This window comes from Trichoderma reesei (genome assembly GCF_000167675.1).
Source record: "Trichoderma reesei QM6a unplaced genomic scaffold TRIREscaffold_2, whole genome shotgun sequence".
NCBI classification, from domain to species: domain Eukaryota; kingdom Fungi; phylum Ascomycota; class Sordariomycetes; order Hypocreales; family Hypocreaceae; genus Trichoderma; species Trichoderma reesei.
In genome coordinates this window covers 200,893-225,266 of record NW_006711149.1, presented here as the reverse complement: position 1 = coordinate 225,266, position 24,374 = coordinate 200,893, and the positions used below count along the sequence as shown (strand labels likewise).

The 24,374-nt window shown below is 53.8% G+C and overlaps 7 protein-coding genes across 7 annotated transcripts; 4 read left to right on the top strand and 3 right to left on the bottom strand.

Annotated features, from left to right (window-relative positions):
* Positions 1-712: 712 nt before the first annotated feature.
* On the bottom strand, positions 713-3,755 carry TRIREDRAFT_44684 (uncharacterized protein). The gene is made up of 5 exons (XM_006961960.1): positions 3,557-3,755; positions 2,559-3,197; positions 2,200-2,450; positions 1,014-2,115; positions 713-942 (listed from the first exon to the last, which is right to left on the bottom strand). Exons 1-5 carry the CDS (start codon positions 3,714-3,716, stop codon positions 812-814), a joined length of 2,283 nt encoding a protein of 760 aa, XP_006962022.1. The 5' UTR covers positions 3,717-3,755; the 3' UTR covers positions 713-811.
* Positions 3,756-7,558: 3,803 nt separating this feature from the next.
* On the top strand, positions 7,559-8,092 carry TRIREDRAFT_2231 (uncharacterized protein; the record flags this gene model as incomplete). Its single annotated transcript, XM_006961877.1, has 3 exons — positions 7,559-7,611; positions 7,704-7,888; positions 7,965-8,092. 3 exons carry the CDS (start codon positions 7,559-7,561, stop codon positions 8,090-8,092), a joined length of 366 nt encoding a protein of 121 aa, XP_006961939.1.
* A 5,679-nt stretch (positions 8,093-13,771) lies between these two features.
* Positions 13,772-16,612, top strand: TRIREDRAFT_120017 (uncharacterized protein). Its single transcript, XM_006962221.1, has 4 exons — positions 13,772-14,077; positions 14,157-14,314; positions 14,373-15,902; positions 15,987-16,612. Exons 1-4 carry the CDS (start codon positions 13,814-13,816, stop codon positions 16,420-16,422), a joined length of 2,388 nt encoding a protein of 795 aa, XP_006962283.1. The 5' UTR covers positions 13,772-13,813; the 3' UTR covers positions 16,423-16,612.
* An 896-nt stretch (positions 16,613-17,508) lies between these two features.
* On the top strand, positions 17,509-18,377 carry TRIREDRAFT_55552 (uncharacterized protein; the record flags this gene model as incomplete). Its single annotated transcript, XM_006962220.1, has 3 exons — positions 17,509-17,564; positions 17,837-18,009; positions 18,148-18,377. The coding sequence occupies 3 exons, from the start codon at positions 17,509-17,511 to the stop codon at positions 18,375-18,377; spliced, it is 459 nt and encodes a 152-aa protein (XP_006962282.1).
* A 611-nt stretch (positions 18,378-18,988) lies between these two features.
* Positions 18,989-20,455, bottom strand: TRIREDRAFT_55213 (tRNA-specific adenosine deaminase; the record flags this gene model as incomplete). Its single annotated transcript, XM_006962012.1, has 4 exons — positions 18,989-19,134; positions 19,183-19,869; positions 19,949-20,223; positions 20,292-20,455. 4 exons carry the CDS (start codon positions 20,453-20,455, stop codon positions 18,989-18,991), a joined length of 1,272 nt encoding a protein of 423 aa, XP_006962074.1.
* Positions 20,456-20,908: 453 nt separating this feature from the next.
* On the top strand, positions 20,909-22,303 carry rpl24 (60S ribosomal protein L24). Its single transcript, XM_006962219.1, has 3 exons — positions 20,909-21,004; positions 21,363-21,506; positions 21,738-22,303. Exons 1-3 carry the CDS (start codon positions 20,954-20,956, stop codon positions 22,023-22,025), a joined length of 483 nt encoding a protein of 160 aa, XP_006962281.1. The 5' UTR covers positions 20,909-20,953; the 3' UTR covers positions 22,026-22,303.
* A 505-nt stretch (positions 22,304-22,808) lies between these two features.
* TRIREDRAFT_55351 (uncharacterized protein) lies at positions 22,809-23,598 on the bottom strand (the record flags this gene model as incomplete). Its single annotated transcript, XM_006962011.1, has 3 exons — positions 22,809-22,982; positions 23,198-23,400; positions 23,475-23,598. The coding sequence occupies 3 exons, from the start codon at positions 23,596-23,598 to the stop codon at positions 22,809-22,811; spliced, it is 501 nt and encodes a 166-aa protein (XP_006962073.1).
* Positions 23,599-24,374: the final 776 nt, after the last annotated feature.

The window sequence follows — 24,374 nt, the reverse complement described above, 5'->3', positions numbered from 1 at the left end:
TTCCACCCAAGCCACCGAAGGCTATTCGCCCCTCGAGCCCTTGCAACCAGATGCTCGGCAGGCAAGCCAGGCTTACGAGTCGATGGAGCACTGCTCTTTACCCAGCATTATTCTCTGACAGGCAGCGAATCCCCCGTTGCGGCTTGTTGTTTGATATCTGATCAGCCGCTAAGGCTCCGTATCCTAATGCTCAACACCTCAGAGGGTCGACATGACCCCGGATCACACCATCCTCGACGTCACTCTGCAGCGAGAAATTCATCATGCGGCGCTTCTGAACGGCCGCCGCTCAGCCTTGGCATCGTCTCGTGGGCGACTATCGGCACTGGCTCTTTTTTACTGAAAGCCAAGTAGTTGATCGAGTCATTTACGTGTGAAATAGTATAATACCTCACAAAGGGTTCGTTATCAACCTGGACTGCATTACGTCAAATGTGGAAGAAGAGAAGAGACGGGAGAACAAACGAAACTGTCGGGGAACACGGCGGAAGTATCGGACGAGCATCAAGAACATGCGCGGTCACCGGTCAAAACATCATCAGCTTTCCATAACCCATCCCATTCTGCCCACTTGGTATCTAACAATTGAAAAAGAAGAAGAAGAAAGACTAAAGAGGGAAAAAAACACCTGGCTCGCTTTCCCTGCTGATTTTCTATGCTTCTTTCTATGACCACGCATTCCAGAACAAGGAGACGCATTGCTGCATCTTCTCGTCTATTCCCCTACAATACACAAGAAGAAGACCAAGCTCAACAGGAAGGGGAAGAAGAGCAGAGAAGAAAGAAGAAGGAAGAAGGAAGCTGATCATCTCTACATCAACACACAGTCTCCGTCTTGCTTTTCGATGCGACTTCGCGAGATACGCTCCCTCGGACGAGCTTTCTCTTTTCCGGATCGCTTCAGGTCCTCCAGCCGTTCTCGAGCCTTGGGGAAGTCCTGGGCTACAACAACACCGCGTCAGTCATGAATCGTACAAAGATTAGATGTTTCCTTCTAGATCGATAGAACTTACCGGCTGCTCGCCAATACCACCGCTTGGCATCTTCCAGGTTGGCCGGGACGCCTATTCCCACCTCTGTAAAGTACCCCATTGCGTACTCTGCCTTGGCCAGTCCGGCAACAGCAGCTTTCCTCGCCCACAGGTACGCCTCGGTATCGCTCTGGCCCAGGACGCCCTCGCTACCGGTCAGATACCAGCCGCTCAGGGCCAGCTCGGACTGATGCTCCTCCTGCTGAGCTGCCCTCGAGTACCAGACGATGGACAGTCTGGGGTCGATTGGGCAACCCAGCAGCCCGTATTCGTAGGCACAGCCCAGCCGGAACTGCGAAAACTTGTAGCCAATCTCGGCCGCTTGCTGGAACAGAGACAGGGCGTACTGCTCGTCGCGGATGATGACATCGTTGCCCTGGGCTGATTCGTACAGCAGCCCGAGCTCGTGAAGGGCATGCGGGTTTTCCGCATCTGCCCGCTCGGCCGCCCTCTTCAACCACCCAACCGCCTCTCGCGGGTTTTTAGGCTGGCCTAGAAGCCCCTTGAGCAGGATCATGCCGACCTTGTACATGGCAGGCGGATCGCCCAGAGTCGCCGCACGCTTATACCACTGGATGGCCTTCATGGGATCCTTGCGCGTGCCGCCACCCTCCTCGTGGCCAATCTCACAGCAGACGGCCGTACGATACGCAGCGGCGGCGTGGCCCAGCTTGGCCGCCGACTGGTAGAGCGTAAAGGCCTCCTTGGAATCGGCATCGGGGCCGAACAAGCCCCTGCCAGTGCCGTCGGCCATGATGAACATGGCATCTGGGTTCTGTGAGCTGACCAGTTTCTTGAGAATCTTGTGGGCGTCAGCGAGGTACCGCTCCCGGGCCTTGGACCTGGCTCTCGCGTCGGGAATGTTGGGAACGAGGACATCAGAGGCCTCAATGAGCCGCTTGGCCAGCTTGAGCGCAGATCCCTGGTCGTTGGGGTTGCCCTTGATGACCATCCGCAAGTGCTCCAGCTCGCCGGGGGTGACCGGGGGCTCCTTTTCCTTTGGCCGTACTGGAGGCGGAGCCTGTTGGGGATACGGCTGCTGCTGCTGCTCTGAATGTTGCGATTGTCCTGAATACCGCGTCTGCTGCTGCAGCGGCGGCGGCTGCTGCTGTTGCTGCATGGGTGCTGCTTGTTGCTGCTGCTGCTGCTGCTGCTGATACTGTTGCACAGGCTGCTGTCCCATCTGAGGACCTCCTCCATAGTTCCGGACCGGAGGCGGCTTAGCATTCGGGTTCACCATCGAGTTCTCCATCAAGCCCGGCCGCACCGGCGTCGGATGCGCGGGCAGACTGTCCGGGTTCGCGGGAGCGGCTGTGCCCGGCCTGACGATGGGCGGGCGGCTGTTGGCGAAGCCGGGATGTTGCCCAGCCGGGCCAGGGGGCGCACTCGGGCCTCGAGGTATCGGCGGCTGAGAGTAACCTCCAGGTCCGGCGTATCCTTGGTCATATCCGTTATGGCCGTATCCTTGATCATTGTGTCCTTGGTCGTATTCGTGTTGACCGTATCCTTGGCCATTGTGGCCTTGACCGTACCCATCTTGTCCGTATCCTTGCTGTTGCTGCTGTTGATACGCGTGCGTTTGTGGAATTGCTGGCACTGCAGGGATGTCGCTCGTCATCTCGAAGACGGCCGCCTGCGGCTCGCGAAGCTCTACCATGGATCGAGCGTGGCTCAACTTGGGCGTCTGGTGAGCCCCCTGAAGCGGCTGCTCGTTGCCCGGCCGCATCGACTGCTCGAACGAGTCTCGTTTGCTGTGAGCCGGGATGGCGTCAAAGTCGGGCATGCTGGAGCGGCTTTCCTGGCGGGCATGCGGCTGCAGCATCCGTGAGTCCTGCGGGTTGAGGTGCGTCGTGCTGGCGCTCGGCTCGTCGTAGTAAGAGTCGTACAGGTCGTCGACCGCCTGGTTATACGAAGGGGCACCGTATCCATCGTCAACATGCTGGCCGGGGCCGGGGCCGTAGCCGTTGGGACCCGGACCATGACCTCCCGCATTGCTGTACTGACGCTGCGGCGGTAACCCCTGAGTGTCTTGAGGGTATGTCCTCTGCGGCGGGGGCCGGTTCCCCGTTGTTGTGGCCGGCCTCTGCGGGACTCCTCGCCCAGCAGCAACGCTGTTGGGCATCGTCATGCTTCGCTGCGCTCCGTATTGGTTCGGTGGCGGCCGGGCTCCGTATCCGCCGTCTGCGTAGTCCGCGTGGTCTCCGTAGCCGCCGGGTGCCTGCCTGGGCTGTCCGCGTCTTGGGTCTGCGTAGTTCTGGGAGGGGTTTCGGGTCGGAGGCTGTCGGTGTCCTTGTCCGTTGAGGTCCATCTGCGACATCTGGTCTGCGAGCTGGTAGTTGCCGTCGGCATACCCCGGGCCGGGGGCGTTCATGCGAGGGTTGTTCATCGGTTGCCGGCCACCTAGAACGAGAGATGATGATTACAGGTTAGAGCTTGTCTTTCGTTTTGTCTGCTTTCTTGTAGAGACGATTGGTAGTGAGGTCGGGCGTTGCGGAACAGGGCTATTGACGAAAATCGGGCTTTACGGAAGTCCGGGCTCGAGTGTAATGGCAGGATTGGGAAAGGCTTACCTGGACCTGGACCTGGGCCTCCTCCCCGAGGCATGTTCAGCCTGCCCCTATTCCCAGGACCCATGCCGCCTCTCGGGGGGTAGTTGGCCCCTCGCTGCCCCTCTGGTGGCATCATTTGAGGGCCTCCTCGGCCTCCCCCTTGCGGAGGGCGGCCGCCTCTCGCCGGGCCGGGCCGACCTTGGGCATATCCGGCGTCTTGGTGCTGGTTGTTTCCGTACTCTGGCCCGTATCCTCCACCACCGCCATAGCCATCGTCCTGATGGTACTCATTCGGTCCTCCGTAGCCTCTGGCCATGGATGGAGGTGCCGCCGAACCAGCGTACGGCCGCTGTTGGGCCCCGTTGTATCCGCCCTCGTATGCCATTAGGATTACTTGTTTTCTGGTTTGATTTCTACTCTTTTCCCTTGTCTCGATTTCGGCGCTCGTATCGACTTCGCGACTCTATAGAAAGAAGCACGCGTGATGCTATAGCTGGCGGATACTAAACGGTTCTGGTACGCAAACACCCATGCCAAAACGAAGAGGAGAAAGAAGGAGAAAGAAAAGACAACAAGGGAAAGGTGTATTGTGTTGGTATCGTCTGGAGCAAGACAAGATTTGGCAGGGCGCTGATCGTTCTTTGTCTTCCGCAGGCGCCTCGAACGCGATGCTGATGCTGCTGGTATCTGGTATCTGGATACAGCTGAAATAGCAGAGAGAAGACAAGAGAAATTGGAGATTAAGGGCAAAGGATTACAGCGGCAAGATGTCTCTGCCGGCCCATACCAAGCCGAGATGACAAGCCCAGCGCCGCTCTCCGGTTGGCAGGCGTTGGCGCCGTCGGGTGTCTCAACAGGGTCGCACAGGCACCCGCTTGAAGCCGCGCGTGGATGCCCGCTGCTTGTGCCGTTGTTCTGGTGCTCGTCTGCTGCTTTCCTGCTTTCAAGGGTGCGTGTACGTGGTGTTGTATAGGTGTAATGCTCACGGCAAGCTGCGTTTCCGAGCAAGAAGATCGATCGTGTCTCGCCTCGAGGGTTCGGTCAGGCGCGCGTGTGTTCAGTTCGTGGGCTCGACGTCGTGTCTCGAACTGGGCGAAGTGTCTCTTGTCTTGTCTCTTCGGGTGCGAGCGTTGTTGGGTCTCAACAACGGGAACGAACGATAACAACAAACCATTGACTAGCCGCCAGCTCGCCAAGGAATGGATGGCTTTGGGCAATTCGCCCGAGGGGGCAACAGATATGGGTATGAATTCAAAGAGAGAAAAAAACAACAGAATGTCAAGATCCTTGCTGGCTTCGCTTGCACCCTCCGACAGCCCTACCCTGAGTCTTGGTCGTCCACAAGCTCAGGCACAAAGGGAAGAGACCAAAGAGAGCGACTGTTGGTTCGGTAAAGGCAGAAAAAAGGAGCGTCGAAGCTTTGCTGTCAATTTTGCCCGCCCGTCAGCGTTGGAACCCCCGATTCAATGGGAGAAGCGTTGGAGAAACACCGCGTGCAGTGGTTTGAGACGGCCAGGACCCCGAGCGGAGTTGGGCGTCACACCGGCAAAATAATCCCGGCCACAGCACAAGACGGAGGGTGTTTGACTACTGCTTGGTGCTTTGATTAATGCCTGGTCCCTGCAGTAATCATTATCGTATGAGGACTAGGTAGGTGGGAAACGGTCGCAACCAGCCGTGACAGCACCGCAGGACCTAGTACTATTATCTATGATATTCGCAATACTAAGACTATGGCCTCCTCGTCGCCTTTTCCACTTCCTTCGTCCCGACTCGAGGGCTGCAGTGCTTCTGCTTGCTACAACCATCACGGGCGTATTATTAGCTCCTGGAGAGCCCGTCCGCATGACAGCCCGCCGCTGACCGGGGTTGCAGCCCAATCGATTTCATCTGGTGGCTGAGGTGAGGCCTCACAGTGCCCTGGTGCCATGCCCGTGGCGTCGAATCAAGACCCTTTCAGGCTCGTGACTGGTGTTTGTGTCCCTGCCAAGTGCTCCGCATTCTGAGCGCTGTCGACAGCAAACCCCCATCACTTTTTGAAAGCCCCCCCAACTGCTTGTTGCTGTCAGCCCGTCCCGTTTCATTCCATCTTTATGCTTAGTCTTAGTAGTAGTTTAGTAGTAGTGATATGCCGAGATGCTCCCTACTAATACAGTACATAGAAGCCGTCTCTTTGTCCCATATGCACGATGCCGATCCCCCATCCTTCAAGTCTGCTGAACACGGCTGAGGTTCAATATTAGTCCTTTTTTTTTTTTTTCTCAAACCAAAGGTAGCCCCGAAATGTCAGCGTCTAGACGGTCTACTGTAGTTGTGAAAGGGTCACACCTCCAGGAGCTCTGGTCCCTGCAGTTCCGCAGTTTGAATGAGCCCAACGATCTGTAGCACGTTGCCAAGTCTGCTGTAAGACGACCTGATTACTTTGTATGTTGGGGGTCCAATCCATCGGTTACACTGGTAGGCATCATGATTTGTCTCTTCTCTTAGTTAGAGCCCTTGTCTCGACGTAAAACATCGTCACCAAAGGTTGATAACCACAATCTTTGGTCACAGCACAGGCAGCTCGTTCAAACAACAATACTTGCCTACCGAGCCAAAGAATCACGCCCCTTCATGTCACATTCATGCGAGACCCACCATCCTCCTCCGTGGCACCTTATTGAAACTCGGCACATCATCCCCGAGTTTCACTTTGATTCTGCCGTGTCCCATTCGCTCTACTATGCTTTCCTCTTGTTGGAAACCACCACAAGAGAGTCAATCATGGAATTCTAAACCCCCATCCCGCTGCTTCAATTTCCTCAGAGCACCAATATGGAGCAGTTTGCTCTGTGGTGATCCACATCGTCGCGGTCTTAGCTCAGCTGGGAGAGCGTCAGACTGAAGTACCTCCAAACTTCAATCTCCAATTATCTGAAGGTCGTGTGTTCAAGCCACACAGATCGCAACTTTCTTTTTTTGCCTCGATAGGCCTGGTGGCTAGGAAGAAAGGGGCCGAGGTTCGCATTGGTGAAGCTGGGCTCGTTATATGTCATCATCCCTCATCATTTACTAGCACCTAGGTAGGTAGGTACCTGCAACCACGTGAAATAAACGTACATATCTCGAAGTCAGAATTACAATGCCAGTCAGACGAGTACTGTAGCAATATGGCATTTTCATATAGACAGGCCGAAATCAATGAGACTGATGGTTGTATTTGACATTGACAAGCCAGCATACAGATCCAGGAAAAATTCGAGCTCCATCGTCCAAAATACATGCAATCACTATCCAATTCGCACGTACATTATAGGGTATGACGTGAACATCTCTGCAGCAGAAAGCCTCCCGACCAAACAGAAACTCAGCCACCGAGGCCAGAGTCGTTCATTGTGAAGACAATATTGCATCATTCTTTCTAGTCGAATGCTTTTGGCTCCTTCGGTCTCAGCCCTCGTAGCGCCATCGGAGCAAGAGTCATTACTACATGTACCCAAGCAGCCTTCCCTATCGGTCACATGCGTTCCTTTGGTTTGTTTCTCGGGAGCTTATTCTTCGTGCCTCAGGCAACAGATAATCTGTCCCACGGGTCCTCAAGATCTGTAGATGTTCACTGCATCTGGTCACTTGTCATCACCAGGAAGGCATTGCTACATCTGAATATTCGGAACTCATGGTAATAGTATCCTGGTTCCTGGGTTTTGTCTTGCAGACGGTTCCTAGCAAAGTTTGTGAATGTGCCAGCTGGGGTGCAATTACATAATCACCTTTTTCTTCACCGCCTTCCCACTTTGGGAGCTCTAGCAGGCCAAATCAAAATTCCATGACGCCTGCTCTTTGACTGCCGAAATACTTACGCAAGAGCTTCTTCCCCTCAGGCATAAACTTGAAGCCGTCGCAACAAAAACCGAACATAGAAGCTCATAAACCACATTCATCTTGTTCCCCGTCGAATCATATCGGTCATCCAGACGTCTCAAACAACAAAACCGCAAAATGCCTCCCAAGAAACCCATCAACTGGGGGCTGTGGATCAAGGTCCTGGTGGGGTGAGTAGTAGCACTTTGACTCGGGGTTGACTCTCCCGGATTTCAACGATGGGCACAAGATATTGATGCTAATCGCCATTTCTCTACCGCAGCGGATCGGTCATCAGCATTGGCGGGCCAGCACTGACTTTCTGGCTGGTGCCAACGGAGGAAGAGCTGCGGTCCAGGTACAATCCTGAACTGCTCAAGAGGAGCCTGGAGGGCAGAGAGGAGAGGCAGCAGGAGTTTGACCAGTTTGTCACGCGGCTCAAGGAGTACTCCAAGTCTGATAAACCAAGTTTGTCCATCAAGATTTCCCCAAACATGATTGTCAATCGTTGTCCATGAAAGCGGAGACTAACGCCCTGAACCAGTTTGGGCCGTCATGAAAGAAGAAGAGGAAAGGAAGAAGAGAGCAGATCTGGAAGCCGCAAGGTTACAGCAATTGGAGGCAGCTGCACGGAGAGACGAAATGCGCCGAGAGGCGGGCCTCGGAAAATAAAGCAAAGTCTGATGCGACAATGCCGAAGCTCGGCTACGACTTGTTTGCAGCCGAGCTCTGAACAAGTCCATTGTCGCCCAAGCCACTTCCGTGTACAGTACAAGGAGACAGCCTGTATGATACGTTTGTTCGATTGCCGTCGACTTTGGGATATTCCCGGATTCAACCCAAGGGGCAAAGCTGCTTGCGTCGACGGGATTTTGCGTCGTCGATGTCGAAAATGGGAAAATATCAAGATACGAAAAACGATGTGCCGCCACATGGAGGGAAGAGATAGCCAGCTTACCGGGTCTTTCCTCAGCTGCGACTGACACGTGGCGACGCAACTATGCCTGGGCTGTCTGGGTACGAGGCCATGGCAGGTATATTGTTGGTGGCAATCTAGGTCCTGTCCAGAGAACCGGTTCTCACCCTCGTTACAACATGGGTTGGGTCATTGGTTGCAGCTTTCAGCAGTCAAATTCAACACTATCAGCAACTTGGGCTATTCCTGAAGTGGTGTCGAGTCGATAGGGTATTATCGGCCTTCACTATATCACGAGCGCGTGAGGTCCTCGAGTGATATGAAGGGCTGCAGGGCTGATGGGCATGCGTCTTTGAAGCCTACCAGCGGCTGGTCCTTCTGCTGCTGAATTCCCCTGAGCTTGATTACGACGGTATTGAATATCCAACATCGCGAAAGCTCGCTCAAAGTATGGGACGGGGGGCCTGACGCAGGGAAGTATACCACGACAAATATGAGCCGGGGGGGGAATCGAACCGACAAAACTACTCACCCCGATGGAGACTGTTGCACGTCTTGAAGCCAGACGCACCAACAACCGACAGCTCACAATCACTTATGGCTTTTGGATCCTCGTGTACGACCTGTATTTTTGCCGCGGCAAGCAGCTGGGCTGGCCGAACTCCCGTGGCGAATGCCCAATGTTGGCCGACTTGCGTACGCGCTAAAGGCCAATCTTGGCGTTGACAAAAGTTCATTCATTCTGGACCATCAGCTTGCTCAAAGAGTCTCATGACACCGTGCCCACGTTGGTCCATGCTGCCCCAGACGACTCGACAAAGCTGGGGTGATGAATGACGGATGCCTCTCCACACAACTGCAGGTCGGGTTATGGGTTCTCATGCGAATAATCTGGATTCTTGCCTTGTTTCGAGAACATCACGCATGATACACTTGACTGGCCATGCCGTTGATCTGACGCCGAGCCTCAGAGAGGGAGCACGCGACAAGCTCTAGTGATAACACGTCGACTATAGCCTTGAGAGTCCGCCGATAGTGGCTCGTACTCAGGAGGCAAGATGGCTCACACAGAGTGCTTGCCATTGCATTCCCTACGAACGACCAATTTCGCCTTTCTGCAATTCTGCAACTTCCTACTTATCGTTGAAGCTAGACAACGACCGGAGCCTTTCCTTTCCTACCTTTTGGCCCAAAGCCATACGCTCTCTCTTCATCTCCCCCAAACAGCCACCCTCATACCACAGCAGCAGCACATACGAGGTAACCATGACACTATATGCTTCCACTTAACGGGATCATTGCACACAGATTCCACGATTGCCTTCCTGTTCCTACGTGCAGCCAACGAACGGCACATTTCAAGGAATGACTTTGGTTCTTTTGCCAGCCCTGCCCCTTGAAGGGGGGGGGGGGGGGGGGTTTCAATCTGACATGGCTCTCACCAGACCTCGGATCAACTAGAAGGATTGGGCAACTATCAGCCGCGCCGTCTCAGCGGCTACTTTGAGAGGCATGTCCCTGATCACCTGGCGAGCTGTGCGCATCATTCTAAGGGGAATTGTGGTCCGAGACTGACCTACATCGTTTTTCGTCCGGCAGACTCGACGCTCCGACCACTTCAGATGAGCATCGAACCACAAAAGGGCTCAAGCTGTTCCTACTACCAGGTTCTGCCAATGTTACGAAACAACAATGCCGCTGCCACAAGGCTTGTTGGCTGAGAGTTTGAGGCATCAACTGGGCTAACCAAAAGGCCCTCTTGTTTTGAAAAAAATCCGGGGTATTACTGCGATACGAGGTACTCCTACTGCGCTGCTCGGGCAGCTCCATGGCCATCTACGGAGGTCGGCGTCAAAGGATCGCCAATGGTGGGACGGCGAGCACGGAGGTTTTTCGAATGTTGTCTTCACATGACGAGTCGATCCCAAAATATGGAACGCAGCTTAAGGTTATTTTTGCAAGCAGCCGCCAACTCATCCTACGGACCAAATGGGCCAGCCAGGATGGCGTACGCAGCTGGGCTGACGACGGCCCTGATGTGCATTTACAGTTATTACTACGGGATACTACCACGTGTAGTATTACTCACTGCGACGTACAGGGCATCATTGAGACATGCCTACAAGAGCAGAATGGTAACATTAGGCGTTGAGGGCAGACGAGATGACGTGGGAGAACAAGATGTCTGCCCGTCGCTGCCGACACTTTCACTTCGAGAAACCTACCATATCTTTCTTATGTTCCTCCACCCGCATGCCTTCTTCAATCTTCACACAACTTGATGGCAACCGCGCGTCAAAGTTGGCTGGTACCGAGAACTCTTCAATCCCACTTCACCCAGTCAACCTCGTTGGTACCCACAGGAACGGCAACTGGAACGATCTGTTATCTCTGCTATATGTATTGATCAACTGCACGCGACAACCGGCGACCCAGAGTCGCACTCTTCCAACATGTGCTCCAGACTCGGGAGTAGCGCCATCTGGCCGAGCAAAAGTGCATCTAAAAACAGTTGCCATTGCATGGGTCTTCACCCCTTGTCTAGTTTTCAGCCACCCCGGCCCTAGTCTAACCCTCCCTCCATGCAGGCCATGCGGGGACAGCTGGATACTAGGTGCCGGAGCATTTGAGAGAAAAAAGGTGCCGGGTCGAGGGCAATACCGCAGTTGATCTCCATACCTGTCCTCGTATGGGCGCAGTATTATTACCTACATGAACGATGGAAGTCGCCTGGGCAGAACAGACTGTGTGATGCTCATTGACGATGACTTGCGAGGATCCGAAAATGTCACCATGTGCTGAGCTTTTTATACATGCAACATGGATGGAAACCGACAGAAACGGCTGTCTCGATGCTCGCTCGCTGACACTGCCCGTGACGAGAAGTTTTGCCCTCTGAGATAAGGGGATTTCTGTCGGGGTCTTTACATTCGTGTGCGCAACTATGCCGTCAGATACAGATAACGAAAAAAAACTGATTCGACGGCTGAACCAACAACAATCAATATTATGCAGAGGGCGAGGACCTTTTGGGTGAGGAGAGAGGGGAAGAAGAGGAGGGTGAGAATGCCGCCCGCCCGATGCTATCAGCAATGAGAGAGGGAGCTCCTGAATCCTGAACGACTGTATGTACTCTTATGACTTCACCAGCCTTGTACAGAGTACTTCGTACGACCTGCTGCTTCGTATGGCACCCGGTACATTTACACCTTCTTGATCATCATATTGTCCTCGCCATTTCCCCTATCTTTCCTCCTCATTCAACACCCTTCTGGTATACTCGACAATTACTATTGGGCAATGATGGATAGACTCTCGGCACTTTTTGCCGCAGATATGGATCCAAATTCCTGTCTATAGGTGTAGCGATGTTGGTACCGCCCGGTTCGGAACCCGTGTTGCTCGCACGGACTTTACTGACGAACTTTCGACAGCACACAGCACCTGCAGCGGTGCCGGCCCAAGGATTGCACGCTCAAGCACGAGATATTACGGGGAACATTTGACCACTTGGACACATGGCTATTACCGGGAGGGCCAGAACCAGCAGGCTGTGTGTCGTCATGGTATCCTGTCACCAATGGAACAAAACGCGAGCGAGCGTACGGATACAAGTAGGTGAGAATTGGAAAACCGGCTCGGGCCAACCATGCTCGCCTCGTACGGAACCCTCTCCCCCAATGCGGAGCCATGGCTTTTCCAATAATGGCGCTGTTTCAAGCACCTACATACTCGTACAGACATCTCACTGGCCTGCTGATAAGGATATACGAAGTCGATGATTACCTACCGCTTGTTGATGCGGCCGATTAGTCTTCGCCGAGCCATGGAGACGGATCTTGACCTCTAGCAGACCAAGCATCAAGTATTATCTTCAGTGAGCTGAGACTTGATCTACTACTATGAAGTTCTCAAGCAACACTGGTTAATTCAAAGCTATGGTTGCACGAATAGAGGAATAAGGGCTTGAGACAGGTGATGATCTCTGGTCTTCTCTAGGATTCTTCTCATGGATGTCTGGCGATAAGGCACCGTATGTACTTAGCATCGCTTGGCAACAGCCTTGAACCCGACCACTCATACCCGGCTTATTGGGCCTCTCCTGGGGTAAGAGTGCCACTCGTATCATCCATCTTGAGCATCAACTTGAGGCCCCATCCCTACTCAAGCTTGCGGCGGACAGATCCTTGTCCTCGGCTGGCTCGTCTCTGTATGTCGTTTTCCCTCTTTCCCTGTTCCTATTCCATATCTCTGACTTGCAGCTTCTTCGGCCCTGTTAGTCTGGAGAGAGCCAGCCATTCGCCACTAGACAAGACGAAATCTATCCACTAGCCGAGGAACCAAGGACGCCAGAGGGCGAGGCTTCACCTGTCCCAGCCAACGCTGGCCGTTGCGCCGCTCAAAAGGGCCTTTGTTGCTGAGGGGGGGACCTTTTGACAAGAGAGCTGGAATGGCAAATGGCCACCCAGGAATACAGTAGAGCGACGGACCACCATTCAGGAAATAGCTCGCTGATATGCAAGCGGCCACCCCCCTGGTCGCATGGCGCGGCACCAAGGGTGATTGTGGGCGGTTTACGTCCCGCGGCAGAGCAGGACCGCATCGGGCAGGTGGGCACACTCTGTCGCGAGCCGCAAACCTATCGCTGGGGTTCGGAGCATTTGTGCTTCTAAACGGAGGGACTATCGCCACGTTGTCTCACAACAGAGGGACCTTTTGGAGAGGGCGAGCCTTGGCAATGGGCCTCTTGTGCGCTCACCATGCACGGCTAAACCCAGCACTAGAGCCCATTGAGACCAAGGCGGGCTGATGGACGACCAATGTCTACCGGACTCACAAACGGTACCACCATGGCCGCTGCCTCTCATGGGGCGACTTTCAGCAAAGTCGCACGCCATCCTGGCACGAAAAGCTCTGTCCGACATTGTCAACCGCCCTTGAGGGCCTGTCGCCCCCATTCTCCAGACTCCAATCAGAGCCTCCCTTGCCTGATGGCGGACTAGCCCCCGAGGCCCTAGTCCGAGAGGTTGGCCGCAACCATCGTTGTCAGGCGCCTTCTCCATTTGCAAAGGGTCCCTCCTCCGGACAGGACGACCTCCGGTTGACGAGCGGCAGATCGGGGAAACAAACCAGAGAGGGAAGATGCAGCCACAAGTGTAATACTACATGGCTTGTTGTATGTTTGCAAGGGGACGACGGCCCCCCCGCAGCCGGTTAGCACCCATCTCAGCAAGACACAGCACAGACAATGGTGTTGTAACCTTGGAAGGCGATCATAGCCGGAGAAGACTGGGTGGTGTTGGAGGAGGAGGAGGAGGACGAGGCGGCCGTGGTGGTATAAACACCCCGGGCCTCTCCCCTCCCCGTTCGAAGCTCCCTCCTTTCTCTTCAAGGCCCATCAGCTCTTCTCGTCTTTAGCTGCTGCTCAAAGACCACCGCCACGGTTGACTGCAGTGGTAACACGCACAGCATCCAAGATGGGCTTTAGATTTGGCAAGAGTGACGCTCGCGTCGAGGCCGAGGCTGTGACCTCCGGCGCCGAGGTCCTTCCCGTGGAGTCTCACAACGTCGAGTCTGAGCTCCGCAACTTCAGGAAGCAGCATCGATGGGATCCCTTCCTCGACATCGACAAGCTCGACAACATCGACGAGGCCTTGGCCTCAGGCAATGTCGAGAAGGAGGCGGCCATTGACGAGTCTCTTATCCAAGAGGACTCTCCTTACCCGGAAGTTCGCGCTTCGGTATGCCCTCCATTACGCCGCTTTGCATAGCATCTCTGTCCCCTTTGTTGCCATTCGACTCACACAAACGTGAATCCAGGTGCCCCCTACAGATGAGGATATGCCGGTCGACACCATCCGAGCTTGGGTCATTGGCGCCGTCATGTGCACAATTGTGGCCGCCTGCAACATCCTGCTCACCCTTCGCCGTGCCCCCATCACCATCACGTCTACCGTCGTGCAGTTGGTTTCTTATCCGTAAGCTGCTGTCTTCGTCCAAGCGAAAGGCGACAATCACTGACCGACGACGTTGTAGGGTTGGTTGCTTCTGGGCTCGTGTTATGCCCAACTACACATTCACTATTTTTGGCCACAAGTTCGAGCTCAATCCCGGTCCGTTCAACGTCAAGGAACACACCATCATCACCATGATGACGGCCGCCGGAACTGCTGCTTCCTATGCTATCGACATCCTGTTGGCTCAGGAGATCTTCTACGACCAGAAGCTCGGCTGGGGCTTCCAGATTCTCCTCATCCTATCCACGCAAGCCATGGGCTTCGGTGTCGCCGGCGTTGCTCGACGGTTTCTCGTCTGGCCCTCGTCCATGGTCTGGCCGGCTGTGCTCATCACCACCACCGTCATGTACTCTCTGCATGACCATTCTGCCGCTGACCCCGCCATGACCAACGGCTGGAAGATTGGTCGATACAGCTTCTTCCTCATCGTCGCCGCCGGCACCTTTTGCTGGGAATGGGTTCCTCAAGTCATTGCCCAGTTCCTTCAGCTCTTCATGTTTCCCGTCTGGTGTGCCCCAGACAATGTCGCGATTAACATGGTCTTCGGTGGCAATACTGGCCTCGGTTTACTGCCCATCTCTTTTGATTGGTCGATCATCTCGGGTTTCCTGCTCTCTCCTCTCCAGACCCCGGCTTTCGCCATTGCCAACGTTGCGGCCGGCATCTTCGTGATGCTTCTCGGAATCATTGGCCTTGCCTATGCGGGTCCCGAGTTCTACCGCTATCTCCCCCTAAGTGCCAACCAGAACTTTGACCACTACGCTCAGCCCTACAACACGAGCCGCATCCTCAACCCCGACTATACCGTCAACCTGACGGCCTATAGGGAGTATTCCCCAATTCTGCTGGGCCCTGCCTTCTCGCTGTCCTACGGCATGGGCTTTGCTGGTCTGATCTCGACCATTACACACATTGCCCTGTTCTATGGCCCTGATGTGTGGCGTCGATCAGTCGACTCACGATCTGAGGAACCTGATATTCACATGAAACTCATGCAGAAGTATCGTGAAGCACCTGAGTGGTGGTTCATAAGCATCTTCGCTGGTTCGTTTGGACTCGGCATGGCTGCTTCGTTGGCATGGCCAACGCATCTTCCTGCTTGGGCTTTCATCTTGTGTATTATCATTGGTCTCTTCTTCTTTATCCCCGTGGGCATGGTTCAAGCCATTACAAACCAGCAAACCGGTCTCAACATCATTACCGAGATGATATTCGGCTACATGCTTCCGGGCCGCCCCGTGGCCATGATGCTGTTCAAGTCCTGGGGTTACATGATGACCTACAACGGCCTCACGTATGTGTCTGACATGAAAGTCGGTCACTACATGAAGATCCCTCCCCGCAGCATGTTTGGCGCTCAGGCGTTTGCTGTCATCTGGCTCTCGATTGTGCAAATTGCTGCCTACAACTTTTTGCTTGGCAATATCGATGGCATCTGCACCCCTGACCAGCCTCAGGGACTTACTTGCCCCAATGCTCGTACCTTTTACAACGCCAGCGTGATCTGGGGTGTGATTGGTCCCAAGCTGGTGTTTGGTGCTGGCCAATTGTAAGTGTTTTGGGTTTCACGCTCCGAGAGAAGGAGTATGAAGGCAGCAAAAGAAGAGAATATGGGCTGACTGTTGAATCTTAGATACTCTTGGACCAACTGGTTCTGGTTGATTGGCTTCCTGTGCCCCTTGATCCAGTGGATCCTTGCCCGCCGCTACCCTCGCTCTATGCTGCGCTACGTTGTCTTCCCTGCGCTGTTTGGAGCTGCCGGCATGATCCCTCCGGCGACTACCTGGTATCTCGCCCAGTGGTGCATTGTCGGCCTCATCTTCAACTGGTGGGTCCGAAGACGCTGGCTTGGCTGGTGGACTCAGTACAACTACGTCCTGTCTGGTGCTCTCGACATCGGGACTGCTCTCTGCACGGTCCTTGTCGGGTTGAGCCTGGGCCTGGGCAATGCCACCTTCCCCGACTGGTGGGGAAACACTGTGATCAACAACAACCTGGATGCCCAGGGCGCGGCCGTCTTGAGGGCTGCGCCAACCAGCGGTCCTGGTATTGGGCCGACTAGCTGGTAAATCGTGGGTTAGGGGGTTAGGGCGGTAGGTAGGTGGTTGAAGATTGTAACAGGGAGGGGTTTTGCTGTGTGAAAAATGATGATCGTTCCTTAGGTATGATGTGAGATGATGAAATGCTCTCTTTTTACGATGATTACTACAGCACGTTGGTTAGATGTGTCAAACTGAATATACCCCTGACATCTCTATTAAACAGTTTTCATTAATGCTCCTGACCTTGCTGCGACTGTATATTTCGCATCAGGATGGATGTGCTTGATGGACACCATGTTACTGAGTATTGAACGAGACTTGACGGGCAGCTGATTCCTCAATTCTATACATATACATGTGTGCGTGCAGTCTGCATGTCTTTTCGTACCTAGAGGTATCAGGAGCTTCCTATGTTGTTGCGCAGCTCTTGCTTAGCTCAGCTATGACAGCCCCGAAGATGGTAATAGCGTAGTCTAAGTCAACTGCGGATAGTAAGGTAGTCTTAAAACAGGAATCCTGAGAGCGTCTCATTTTGAAAGCATACTGATTCGAATAGAAGCATCAGACAAGTTCAGGCAGTGAGTCACGAGATTAAGGCAAGATTCGGCGAAATTCATCGCAGCTGCAATAATTTGGCGTAGCAAGTAAGGCCAGGTAGGTAGGTAGGTTAGTACATAGGTAGGTAGGTAAGCATCAGGTTGAGCGATGAGGGCATCGTTACGAAGAGCGCTCGGCTAAACAGATAATCCGCGGCGCGCAAAAAAGTCTTGGCACGCACAAAACCTACTCTTGCCGCTTGAACCATTGCTCATACTCGAACGAAAGCCGACGGCGAGACGACCAGAACAAACCGACAGAGACCAGCTCTGACCCCCCTTTTTTTCGAAGCTCAAACCTCCGGTACGTCGAGTTTATCTTCGAATTTTGTGAGGGGCTCTTCTGCCGGCCCTTTCCACCCCCGCCCAAGCTCGAAGCCCTGGTGCGGCGAAATACAATGGCAAATGAGAGAAACTGATGTCAAGGCGAAATTGAAAAATGTAGCTCCTCGACCTCAACCCCCCCCGCATTTCCCACCCCTAGTTCGGTCAACCTTCCGCACAACACACCAGCATCATGTCCGACGTCCAGGAGCGCCTCAAGAAGCTTGGCCAGGCCGGCCGAATCGGTACGTGTTATGATTGAATTGATGCACTCATCTATGCATCTCTGTTGTTGTTTGATATCGGAACCGTCATCTAACGCCTCGTCTCTTCGCAGGGTATGTTTAATTACGTCGTCGCCAATTACCAACCACCACCATCGCAACCCCCCCCTCCTCCACCAGCCCCTCCTCACAGAATTGCTCGCGAAAAATCCCACTACGCTTCGAAATTCGATAGAATGCTTGCGAACCAACCTGATCCGATGACGAACTGATCAACTGACGTGTTGCGCCGTGCAGTGGAAAGGGAACCCCCCGAAGACCGGTTAAGCGCGCGCCCGCCCGTTCCAACAACGATGACAAGAAGCTCCAGGCCAACCTGAAGAAGCTCAACACCCAGCCCATCCAGGCCATCGAGGAGGTCAACATGTTCAAGTCCGACGGCAACGTCATCCACTTCGCCGCTCCTAAGGGTACGTTCCCCTCCCTTGTCATATTCCGTCACAAGCAGCCTCCGGCTGTGCCACCCCAATAACCCACACAAATAAGCAAAAGCAAACGACGACACAATCGCATAGCGACGAGATGCTGACCTGGTTCTTTGTTCGCAGTCCACGCCGCCGTCCAGTCCAACACCTTCGCCATCTACGGCAACGGTGAGGACAAGGAGCTCACCGAGCTCGTCCCCGGCATCCTCAACCAGCTCGGCCCCGACTCCCTGGCTTCCCTGCGCAAGCTCGCCGAGAGCTACCAGAACATGCAGAAGGCCGAGAAGGGCGAGGATGACGACGAGATCCCCGACCTGGTCGAAGGCGAGAACTTTGAGAGCAAGGTCGAGTAAGGTTCTGTTTTGAACCTTGCAAAAACAGAGAAAGAGAAGAAAAAAAAAGAGAAAAAGCAAAAATAACAAAGGCATGTATTTTGTAACCGGATGCAAAACTGAGAGCTGAAAGTGATTATCTCTGGCGGCGGGGGGGCATGCATGTCTGGGTTTTTTCGACTATCCTTTTCCTTTCTTTTCTTTCTTCTTCTTTAGCTGTCGTTACGTTACAACCTCCGAGCAGCGGGACGACGACGAATTGGTTTTCACGAGCCGAGGGACTGGTCGGGACGGAGAGGACAAGAAATGGACACTCTCTTTTCTCCTTGGGCAGGATTTCTGCGTGTTGCCAATTGGTGTTTTTGTTATCATTACCATCATGATTTCGGGTACGCTCATACCCACCGGATTGTGCACATTTGAGCGTGGGATAGGGAATTGCGGCAACGTCAGTTTTTGTCATGATGGACGCCAAAACAAGGGATGAGGGGGAGCAAGGGGTTTGTACAAAGAGGCCAATCTGTATCCGGATACAATGAAGAAAAAAAAATGACCAACCTCTGATACCCGGAACGACGTGAAGCTCTACTGCCTGCAGTGCTGCCCCGAACAGGCATCGTTTTGATTATCTGCTATGCTATGCCAAAGTCGGCGTCTCCTTCGTTCTGGATCCAGCCCTTGAGCGCAAGCTCTCGAGCTTGAGCCTTGACGTGCCTCCTATCAGTCAACAAACGCCCATCTTTGATGTCCTGGTAGCTACTTGCTGATGAGAGATACTCTTGGAGTGCTCGATGACGATCCGTATCGGGGACGTTTTCAGCATTACTGTCCGACCCAGGAGTAGGAGCGGCAGCCGAGAGGCCCTCAGAGAGCTGCTTCGACTTCATCCACATCTGTCGTCTGGAGGACTTGCTTGCGCCCCTCACGGCAAACTGCTTCCTCCCCTGAAGCACGCCCCCCAGAATCGACTCCTCAAAGCCAGAGGCCGACCACGTTGCCGCAAGATTGCTCGCCGAGATGGCCTCGGAGTGAGCCTGAACCGCCCTCTTGGAAAAGGCAAACTCGACGTCCGTGGCCTCGACCTTGAACGGCCTGAAAGCGTACCCGCCGGGCCACTGCCTGTCAGCCACGGCCTTCATTCTGCCCGTGGGCGAAAAGGCCCGCTCACACGCAGCGGCGGAGTACTGCGACTCTGGGAGAACAAGGGTGTCGATGTAGGCGTTTGCTGGGTCGACAAAGAGCGAGGCTAGTGATGAGAGAAGCGATGTGCACTGCCTCAGGGCGATCTTGTCTGAGCAGGATTTGGACAGGGTGGGCGGAGCGTCGCCGCGGGCGGGTTTGCGGCGAACGATGCCCAGCTGGGAGAAGTACGCTCGTCCGGGAAGCTGAGCTGTAGAGTCTGCTTCCAGGCTTGTAGACGTGCTGGCTGATACTGGCTTTGGAGGAGTTGGGAGCTGCCATGGTGAGGCGTCTGCTTGAGCGGCCATGATGAGTTCCATGCTGGCATCTCCACCTAACGTTGATAATGAGCTATACGATCCTTTCATCAAGGCATTCAGAAGACCGCATCCAGGATAATTTGAAAAACTTACACGGAGCTTCGGAGCAATACATGTGAAGCTTCACATCCTCCTTTACTTTGAAGGGTCTCGTGCATCGTCTGCTTGTTGGATCGACATCATCCTTAGAATCATGTCTCTGGAGGATGCTCTCATGCTCATTGTTCAGACTTTCAACGAGAGTCTGACACTCATCCAGCAGGAACCGGTTGAATGTTCGAATAGCGAGAATCTCAGCATGCCAGTCATGGATGGCCACGCCCTTGGCCTCGGTGAGCTTTGACGCCGGGAGGCATTTCATGCCCGTCCTATACTTGTCATGTTAGAACGGGTTGGGCAACTTCAAATGATTGTGGAAACTTCAGATCAAGCTCACGCTAGTGCTAGGCAGGTCAAAACCCCATTGCTTTCGGCAACGATGCCGCTCAGGGGCACCCATTCGTTGAGGCCATTGTCGCGAACACAGGGCTTTCTTTTCGACGGGAGCTTATCGAACTGGCTGATGACGGTGCGCGCAATGAGATTTGCGCGAGACGTCATTTATCTGATTGAGTAGGTCATACGTTTGTCCTAGTGGTTATGAGTCCATTATTATGCGATACAACAAGGTTTGGTCCTCGTCAGCTTAGTATTATAATGGAGTGCGTATACCTAGGTAGTACTTGTAAGTCGAAGCATCGCAGGACATTTCGGAGGGATAAATTGGAGGCGCCGAATCAGGCAATTGGAGTTCTGGTATCCGTATCCGTACCGCCGTCCCTTTCTGCTGCTTGTCTCTGGTCTCTGCTGCTCTGCTCTGCTCCCAAAAACCCCCACCAATGGGCGGCATGAGCAAAGTCACGTGCGCTACCCACTTGCCGAGATTTTGGCGCGCACAAACGCCTGCCCTAGGCCCGGCTTAGTCATTTTGACCACACAGCGACCAATTCGTGAAATTGAACCTATCCCAGCGACCCGGCTGCTCACCATCATTTTTCTGCTCAAACGCCAAATCCCGACGATACACCTTGTCGCCAACAACCCACACAACGCGGCAAGATGCGTACCTACGAAGACAGCTTTTCCGGCCAGAGGATCTACCCTGGAAAGGTACGCTGCTGCCCTTCTCTCGTCCTCGCTTTTGCTTGGTTTCTGCCCTGTTGGACTTGGAGCTTGGGGGATATGCGACGTCATGGGAGGGGAATGATGAACTGGGAACGATTATACGACGACCGAAGAGACGGGAGGGCATCGACGAGGGATACGTGATGGATGGAATCACGATGGGAGGACGAACGGGCAGAACGCTGCATGACGGCATTGGGAGGAAACACCATTTACCACATATCGAAAGGGGATCTCTGCTCGCATACTGCTCTCACTCTTTGGGGGCGGAAATCAAGCCAAGCAAACGTCAAGACCGCTCATACTCTACGGCTGCTAACTGCTCTTTTCTTCTCCTCAACAGGGTAAGATCTATGTCCGTGGCGACAGCAAGGTGTTCCGATTTGTGAACGGCAAGTCCGAGTCACTTTTCCTCCAGCGAAAGAACCCCCGTCGCATTGCCTGGACGGTCCTGTACCGACGACAGCACCGCAAGGGTATCTCTGAGGTACGATGATCAAACGAACAGCCGCCTTTTCCCTTCCCCGACGCGACGATGGAGGCAATGTTGAGAGAGAGAGAGGGATGCGGGTCAATGGAGCTCTGGCTTGTTCATGCCTCGACATGTCGACATGCAGATGCATCTACACCAACGACCTCGCCTCTACATGCCCATCGCGCGCGAGAGCACCTGGGAGAGGAACAGAGCAACATGGACAGCAGCTGACACCCTTTGCAGGAGGTTGCCAAGAAGCGCACTCGCCGTGCCGTCAAGTCCCAGCGAGCCATCGTTGGTGCTTCCCTCGAGGTCATCAAGGAGCGCCGGTCTATGCGCCCCGAGGCCCGATCTGCCGCCCGCGCCGAGGCCATCCGACAGGACAAGGAGAAGAAGGCCGCTGCCCAGGCTGCCAAGAAGGCCGAGAAGGCCAAGAACGCTGCCACCGCCGCCAAGGGCCAGACCCAGCGAAACGTGAGCAAGCAGGGCGCCAAGGGTGCGCAGGTTAAGGTTGCTGCCCGATCCCGCTAAGCGTCTTGAAGTTGAAGGCGCGCGTTGGAGGACGAAAGGGGTATAAAATTTGGGCATCCGATGGCGGCGACGGATGACGGGACGATGGTTGTGTGTGTGCAGCGCAGCGGATGAGCAAAATGAAACAACGTCTGGAGTCTGTGGTTCTTGTCTCTTTCCGGCCGGTTCTTCTACACATATCGGGTGCATGGAATGCCATAGGGTGCATTGGTAGTTGAGCAAATGACATACCGGTGCAATGGGTTTACGTGTATGGGACCTGTTGCTGCGAAACAAACAACACAAAACAAGCCCGTCAAAGTCATGATACAGGCCGAGCGTGAGACTTGGGGACCCTCTTTCCGATGTGATGCTGCCGAATTCTTTCGAAACGAGTCGGTCTATATGATCTCGATATTCCTTTGATTCTCTTCTTCTTCTTCATCACAAAGACCGTCTTTCGTCTCTTGCCCATCCCAATGAGCGTCTTGTATGTCTCTAATTTGCCTCCATGACAATGGATGTCTATCTCTTTCTCTCGCCATCAACGTCACCGCAACCTCACCAAAGCGAATACGAATCCAGAAGCGGCTCCGGAAGCAACCAGTGCGAATGAAATCATTAGACTCCTCAATGGCGCTATCTATCTAGTCCCTCGATGATGATACCCTTGAATACCTACCCAGAAAACACCTCATTCTCCGCAAGTGTCCGTTTTTTTCATCCTTTCCTTTCTTTTCTTTTACTGTTTTCCTTTTCCCTTTTCATAACAGGGACAAGGATTTAGAAAGAAAAACAGGCTTTTTACAGCTTGGCCAGGACGGCCTCGGCTCCCGAGACGTCGACGCCTCTCTCCGTCTCCTTGGCGGCATAGACAACCTTGCCGTGGTCGACGGCGATGGCATATCGGGCAGTTCGATCGCCCTGGGTCCAGCCAATGGCCTTGCTGAAAGCAAGTTCCGAGTCCGAAGCGAAGATCTGGATTCGAACAGAATTTTTATCGCTCTTGTATTAGCTAATTGTCCCACAGAGAGGAAATCAAGAGAGGAGTGGAAGAGAATGAGCACCCTGTCTCAAGGAGGGGTAAAGAAAAAAAAAATAACAAAGGATATCCATTGGGGGGGTTTGGACGAGGAAGCAAACAAGTAGGCAAGCAAACCAACATGGCAAGACAAGCCGGGGTGGAAACTCACGATGAAGTCGTCCTTGGTGTAGTTGGCCTTGCCCCAGGCGGACATGACGTACGGGTCGTTGGAGGCAATCACGATAACCTGGTCAACGCCCTTGGCCTTGAGGGCGTCAATGTTCTGGATGAAGCCGGGCAGGTGGCTGGCCTGGCAGGTGGGCGTGAAGGCGCCGGGCACGGCCACGATGACGACCTTTTTGTTCTTGACCTCTGTTTTGGTTGAAATCGGAAACATGATTAGCAGGCATGATTGACAAAGAGTCAACAGGTATGTAGAGCCTTACCCTCGCTGGCGTTGTACTTGATGGGGATGCCGCAGCTGGTAATGTCCTTGCTCTCGGGAGTAAAGGGAATGTAGGTGAAGGACACGTTGTCCGGGAAAGAGTCGCCGACTTCGAGGACAGACATTGTGGTGGGTTGACGCGGTTGATATGAGATATCTGAGTGTATTTGTGAAGCTGAAGCAATTTGAGAACAAGATGAATTGTCAGTAACGTTGTGTGTATGTCAATTGGAGGGGTGGTTGAAGAAGACTGGGCAGGAAAAGTTGATTGAAGACAGTCTAGAGGGAGAGGTGGGGGAGAAGCAGCCATACCACAGGTTGTTGAATATATATACCTTGAGTGAAAGAGGATGTGTGGATTAGATCGTGTAGGTTGGTGAGTGAGTATCGAAAAAGAAAGAGAATCTAGTTTGGATGCTTGCCGGCAGGCAATATATATGCATATCAATGACGGACGTGCAGGACGTAGTAGTATGTATGCTCGAGTAAGGCTCCCACCCACATACCCACCTGCTATGGACACATGCTGGATACCTGCGAGTCCCCACGGCATACCTGCTAGGTAGACATTCCACCTGCTGCAAAGTGAAGTGCCTACCAACCTACATGTACATTAGCAGCACTATGCACTACCTTAGGTAGGTACTAAGGTAGCTGCTGGGGTGTGGTATCGCCTGCTAATACCGATATATTGACGGGTCCTTCCGCCGGCGATGATGCAGTAGGTACCTAGGTAGTAATGGCGGCCGGTTGTGGTCCTATTTGGAATTTGACAAGGCATGGCGCGATGCGGACCTCGGCGGGAGAACAAGCCCTCGGTTTAGTACTAGCAAGTTGGTGCTGCAAGGAGATGGCCGGTTACCCCTTGCATACTGTAGAGCTGCTGCTGCTGCTGCTGCTA